The sequence below is a fragment of the Clinocottus analis genome, unplaced genomic scaffold, assembly GCF_023055335.1.
Source record: "Clinocottus analis isolate CAN_PGR_092001 unplaced genomic scaffold, fCliAna1.0.p SCAF_40, whole genome shotgun sequence".
NCBI classification, from domain to species: Eukaryota; Metazoa; Chordata; class Actinopteri; order Perciformes; family Cottidae; genus Clinocottus; species Clinocottus analis.
Genome location: NW_027176154.1, coordinates 883,769 through 889,986, shown reverse-complemented (window position 1 = coordinate 889,986; position 6,218 = coordinate 883,769). Strand labels below are relative to the sequence as shown.

At 49.8% G+C, this 6,218-nt stretch overlaps 1 protein-coding gene across 1 annotated transcript; it reads right to left on the bottom strand.

Annotated features, from left to right (window-relative positions):
- Window positions 1-477: 477 nt before the first annotated feature.
- allc (allantoicase) lies at window positions 478-5,861 on the bottom strand. Its single transcript, XM_068598711.1, has 11 exons — window positions 5,772-5,861; window positions 5,501-5,551; window positions 5,128-5,230; window positions 3,451-3,570; window positions 2,741-2,820; window positions 2,497-2,629; window positions 2,268-2,420; window positions 2,060-2,133; window positions 1,820-1,928; window positions 1,618-1,736; window positions 478-714 (listed from the first exon to the last, which is right to left on the bottom strand). Exons 1-11 carry the CDS (start codon window positions 5,859-5,861, stop codon window positions 535-537), a joined length of 1,212 nt encoding a protein of 403 aa, XP_068454812.1. The 3' UTR covers window positions 478-534.
- Window positions 5,862-6,218: the final 357 nt, after the last annotated feature.

Genomic DNA, 6,218 nt, shown 5'->3' with positions numbered 1-6,218 from the left:
GAAGGAGGAGGAGGAGGAGGAGGAGAAGGGGGAGGAGGGGGAAGAGGAGGAGGAGGAGGAGGAGGAGGAGGAGGAGGAGTAGGAGGAGGAGGAGGAGGAGGAGGAGGAGGAGGAGGAGGAGGAGCCATAAAGCGGCTGCAGAGCATCAATGTTCAGTTGTCTCAACATAACTAGAACTATACAAAATAAACTGTATTGAATATATACGTATATATATATATATATATATATATATATATATATATATATATATATATATATATATATATATATATATATATATATATATATAGAGAGAGAGAGAGAGATCTATATAGATCTAGTATACTAGATATATCTAAATATATCTAGTATACTGGATTTATCTAGATATATCTAGCATACTAGATGTCATCACAGCATTATGGGATGTTTTATCATCTGTGTTAATAGCTTGTGTTTGAAAGTATGAATGACCATCAGAGCGACTCCATGTTTTATTTCTGCTCCATGAACACGGATCATAGACTCTCGACCCGTTCTGTGTTCGGAGCGTCAGAGTTTGGACGGTGTATTCTGATTGGTCGCAGCAGCAGCGGTGGGGGCCGCGGGGCGACCCCAGAGCCGCAGCCGGCTGACCCCTCCGTCCGGGCTGATGACGAGACGGACGTGACTGACAGGTGAGCGGAGCGCGAGCTCGGCCTCGCCGTAGAGATGTCTGCCATGAGGACGCAGCTGCAGCACCGCGAGGAAGACAGGAAGCAGTTTAAAGCACCAACAGGAAGCAGTTTAATGCACCAACAGGAAGCAGTTTAATGCACCAACAGGAAGCAGTTTAAAGCACCAACAGGAAGCAGTTTAAAGCACCAACAGGAAGCAGTTTAATGCACCAACAGGAAGCAGTTTAATGCACCAACAGGAAGCAGTTTAAAGCACCAACAGGAAGCAGTTTAAAGCACCAACAGGAAGCAGTTTAAAGCACCAACAGGAAGCAGTTTAAAGCACCAACAGGAAGCAGTTCAATGCACCAACAGGAAGCAGTTTAAAGCACCAACAGGAAGCAGTTTAAAGCACCAACAGGAAGCAGTTCAATGCACCAACAGGAAGCAGTTTAAAGCACCAACAGGAAGCAGTTTACAGCACCAACAGGAAGCAGTTTAAAGCACCAACAGGAAGCAGTTTAAAGCACCAACAGGAAGCAGTTTAAAGCACCAACAGGAAGCAGTTTAAAGCACCAAGAGGAAGCAGTTCAATGCACCAACAGGAAGCAGTTTAAAGCACCAACAGGAAGCAGTTTAAAGCACCAACAGGAAGCAGTTTAAAGCACCAACAGGAAGCAGTTTAAAGCACCAACAGGAAGCAGTTCAATGCACCAACAGGAAGCAGTTCAATGCACCAACAGGAAGCAGTTTATTGCACCAACAGGAAGCAGTTCAATGCACCAACAGGAAGCAGTTTACAGCACCAACAGGAAGCAGTTTAAAGCACCAACAGGAAGCAGTTTAAAGCACCAACAGGAAGCAGTTTAAAGCACCAACAGGAAGCAGTTCAATGCACCAACAGGAAGCAGTTCAATGCACCAACAGGAAGCAGTTTAAAGCACCAACAGGAAGCAGGGTCTCAGTAATTGTTCCATACCTTCTGATTGGGGAGAAGGACCTGCCATTTCCCAGAATTCCACCTGTTGCTGATGCACTGAGCTTCATCCTCAGGGGTCAAAGAGCACGCCTCAATCCTGCAGGAGTCCGGGAAGTTACCTGCATGGCGACACGCAGGTAAAGGTGTTGTGCTGGTGGAGGCGGAGCCAACAGAAGGAGCGCAGCAGGTGAAGCGCGAGGACCTTTGAAGTGTTCAGTGTCGACCTCGACGCTGCCGACGAGTCCGGGACGACCGAGACGGAACACCGCCCACTCGCTGCCGGGCACCTGCAGGATCCCTCGCTGGTCCACCTGCACGACGCGCTCAACAGGTGAGTCATGTGCTGTGACAACAGGTGAGTCATGTGCTGTGACAACAGGTGAGTCATGTGCTGTGACAACAGGTGAGTCATGTGCTGTGTTGATGTTCAGTGTGTTTAGACCTTCAGGTGTTTGGGTCTGTCCAGTCTGCGGGCCGTTTCCCAGCCGTCGGCCATGTTGGCAGATCGGCCGAGACCTGAAACACAGCACACCAGTGTGACCAGTGTCACCAGTGTGACCAGTGTCACCAGTGCTGACTGAACTTAATGCCATAAAAAAAGATACCTAAAACATAAAATTAGAGAAAAAAATATTTCTGTTGATTCCAACCAATCATGTTGCGTGGATGTCCAAAGTGGGCGTCGCTGTAACCGAGGCAGACTCCCCCATTGGTCAGAGCCACCAAGTCGACGTCCTGGTGGGAGACAGACGACCAGTCTCTCTGCCCGACGCCGAACACCCGCAGCCTGGCTATGCCTCCGTCTGTGAGACACAGCGCACGCTTTGCTACTATCATTGGAGTGTGTGTGTGTGTGTGTGTGTGTGTGTGTGTGTGTACCTGGGTGCATGTTGAGGCGAAGGTGTGTAACTCGGTGGTTGAAGTTGACCTTGAAGTAGTTGTGGCAGCAGTCTGAGTATCCAGGCTTCAGCTCCGACACACAAACCAGCTCAGGCCACGCCTCCGAGCCCAACTGTCAATCAAACCACACATCTTGTCAGCTGTCAATCAAATGTGCCTCTAGAGGTGAATGTAGAGCATCATGTGACTCTAGAGGAGAACGTAGAGCGTTCATCAGTGTTACCGTGGCGACAGCAGCCAGCTGACCGGCGGAGGCGGCCATGCCGGTTCGGTCTCCCTCCAGACTGAAGGGGGCAGGATTGTCTGGGGAAGAGCAGCTCAGTGTCAGTTCAGGTTCTGCTCTCAGTGGTCACTTTATTAGGTACACGTCGTTAGTCTCAGGTGACTGTACATGGTCTCAGGTGACTGTACATGGTCACAGGTGACTGTACATGGTCACAGGTGACTGTACATGGTTACAGGTGACTGTACATGGTCTCAGGTGACTGTACATGGTCTCAGGTGACTGTACATGGTCTCAGGTGACTGTACATGGTCACAGGTGACTGTACATGGTTACAGGTGACTGTACATGGTCTCAAGTGACTGTACATGGTCACAGGTGACTGTACATGGTTACAGGTGACTGTACATGGTCTCAAGTGACTGTACATGGTCTCACGTGACTCTGTTTCTGTTCCGTTTCCATGTTTCTTTCACTTTCTTCCTCATGGACACAAACATTAACAGCTGGTGTTTCACAGAGACCATTATTTATCCATTTGTGCTCCTTTAAATGTGTCAAAACAGCTCTGTTTTTATTTGTAAATGTAATATATAACATATTAATTTCATGTTAACGTTGTTTCTTTGGAATCAACGACCCGGCGTTTGGACTGCAGGAGAACGTTTGTCATGGAGGAGCTAGAGGAAGGCGGTGGGAGGAGTCGGTACCCAGACAGCCGGCCTGGATGGAGACGCAGGGCGAGTGGTTCCCAGTGAAGAAGGACGTGTCCACGTCCAGGCCGAGCACCAGGCCGGGCACGCCCAGCTGGACCACGCACCAGTCATGACCTCCAGAGAGAAGCAAACACAAACATGAACGTCGGTCCAATCAGAGTCCTCTGTTGTCTTCACTGCAGTCAGCTGATCAAAAGGGCCAAAGATTCAGTTTGAGCACATTGAGAGTAACACGTCACATTATATGTCCACACTGAGTCAACAAGTTCTGTGCAGGTCATTTTTGCTCATTATTAAAGTGAGATTCATGTAAATAGATGTTTATTTTTAAGAATATATAACCGACCCGTTTTACATCGTAATGCATTAAAGAACCACATGAATGTATTTATTGCATCAAGGCCGTTTGATATGTCAGGAATCTCTATTTCAACCAAATAAAACTAAAACATTACATAACACACACAATCTTCACTGGCTACTGGCTACAACGCCTCTACTAGCTACTGGCTATGTTAGCCCTCTGCACAACGCCTCTACTAGCTACTGGCTATGTTAGCCCTCTGCACAACGCCCCTACTAGCTACTGGCTATGTTAGCCCTCTGCACAACGCCTCTACTAGCTACTGGCTATGTTAGCCCTCTGCACAACGCCTCTACTAGCTACTGGCTATATTAGCCCTCTGCACAACGCCCCTACTAGCTACTGGCTATGTTAGCCCTCTGCACAACGCCTCTACTAGCTACTGGCTATGTTAGCCCTCTGCACAACGCCTCTACTAGCTACTGGCTATATTAGCCCTCTGCACAACGCCCCTACTAGCTACTGGCTATGTTAGCCCTCTGCACAACGCCTCTACTAGCTACTGGCTATGTTAGCCCTCTGCACAACGCCTCTACTAGCTACTGGCTATGTTAGCCCTCTGCACAACGCCCCTACTAGCTACTGGCTATGTTAGCCCTCTGCACAACGCCTCTACTAGCTACTGGCTATGTTAGCCCTCTGCACAACGCCTCTACTAGCTACTGGCTATGTTAGCCCTCTGCACAACGCCCCTACTAGCTACTGGCTATGTTAGCCCTCTGCACAACGCCTCTACTAGCTACTGGCTATGTTAGCCCTCTGCACAACGCCCCTACTAGCTACTGGCTATGTTAGCCCTCTGCACAACGCCCCTACTAGCTACTGGCTATGTTAGCCCTCTGCACAACGCCTCTACTAGCTACTGGCTATGTTAGCCCTCTGCACAACGCCCCTACTAGCTACTGGCTATGTTAGCCCTCTGCACAACGCCCCTACTAGCTACTGGCTATGTTAGCCCTCTGCACAACGCCCCTACTAGCTACTGGCTATGTTAGCCCTCTGCACAACGCCCCTACTAGCTACTGGCTATGTTAGCCCTCTGCACAACACCCCTACTGTCTTCTCACCCAACTTGTTTTACATTTTTTGGGACAATCCTCTTTATTAGTGTGTGTGTGTGTGTGTGTGTGTGTGTGTGTGTGTGTGTATTCTGTTGTGTGATGTGTCGAGCTATTTGGACCCTGAATTTTCCTTTGTGGATCAACAAAGTAATTATCTGTCTATAACACAAGAGATGCTAACAGAAAGCTAACACAAAAGATGCTAACAGAAGGCTAACACAAGAGGGTTAAACACGTGGTACTGACCCGCCGTCCTCTTCCTCCTCGTCTCCCATCCGTCCATCCACTTCCCAAACTCGGTGAAGGCAGAAGCTCTGAACTTTGGCGTCTCTCTCTGCACGAACAGACGTTCAGATTAATATTTACAGAACTAAGCGGCACCGCGGAGCTGAGCTTCTGGTTCTGGTTCTTCAGAACGGTGAACATGCTAACGGTGGCTGAACTAACGGTGGTTGAGCTAACGGTGGCTGAACTAACGGTGGCTGAGCTAACGGTGGCTGAGCTAACGGTGGCTAAGCTAACGGTGGCTGAACTAACGGTGGCTGAACTAACGGTGGCAAAGCTAACGGTGGCTTCAACACGAGCATTGAAGTCAAACTGGAGCCCATCAGAGTCGTACCTTCAGCAGGTTGGCAGCAGGAGCGAACCATTCGTCTGTCGCAAAAATAACCTGCAAACACACAACACTCTTTGTCAATAACAACAAGAACACCACAACACTTATTGTGTCGATAACAACAATACATGAAGAGTTCTGTTCATTGAGGCCACATGTTTGTGCACACGTCTCTAATGTGGTTGTTGATATTATTATATTATTAATATGACACAACTGTATTGTCTTACACCACTCGCTCCAAACAATAATCACAATATCTCGATATTCTCACCTTCCCACCGACCGCCTCGCAGGCCAGATCGTTGGACTGCAGGAAGTCGGGCTCTGCCGCCGGCGCCGGCGCCGCTCTCCTCTCCGCCATGGCCTCGCTCGTCTGGAGCGTCGCCGCAACACGCAGAGGAACCGAGAAGCCGCCGCAGGACAAAGTTCAGTCGCCGCTTATCTGGACAGTGAAGGTCACTGACCCTGTGGACACGACCGACCGCTTCCCTGCAGGGAGGAACTGTCAAGAGGCGCTGGGGCTGAGTGCACGCAGGGCCCGGTACCACAGGGCCGGTACCACAGGGCCGGTACCACAGGCCTGGTTCCACAGGGCCGGTTCCACAGGGCCGGTACCACAGGGCCGGTACCACAGGCCTGGTTCCACAGGGCCGGTTCCACAGGGCCGGTACCACAGGGCCGGTACCACAGGCCTGGTTCCACAGGGCCGGTTCCACAG

Coding starts and splice junctions, on each gene's coding strand:
- allc (XM_068598711.1), bottom strand. CDS start 5,861: ATGGCGGAGAGGAGAGCGGCGCCGGCGCCGGCGGCAGAGCCCGACTTC. Junction 2,821..3,450: donor CATCCAGGCCGGCTGTCTGG/GTACCGACTCCT, acceptor GCTCTTCCCCAG/ACAATCCTGCCCCCTTCAGT. Junction 1,929..2,059: donor ACAGACCCAAACACCTGAAG/GTCTAAACACAC, acceptor CGCGTCGTGCAG/GTGGACCAGCGAGGGATCCT.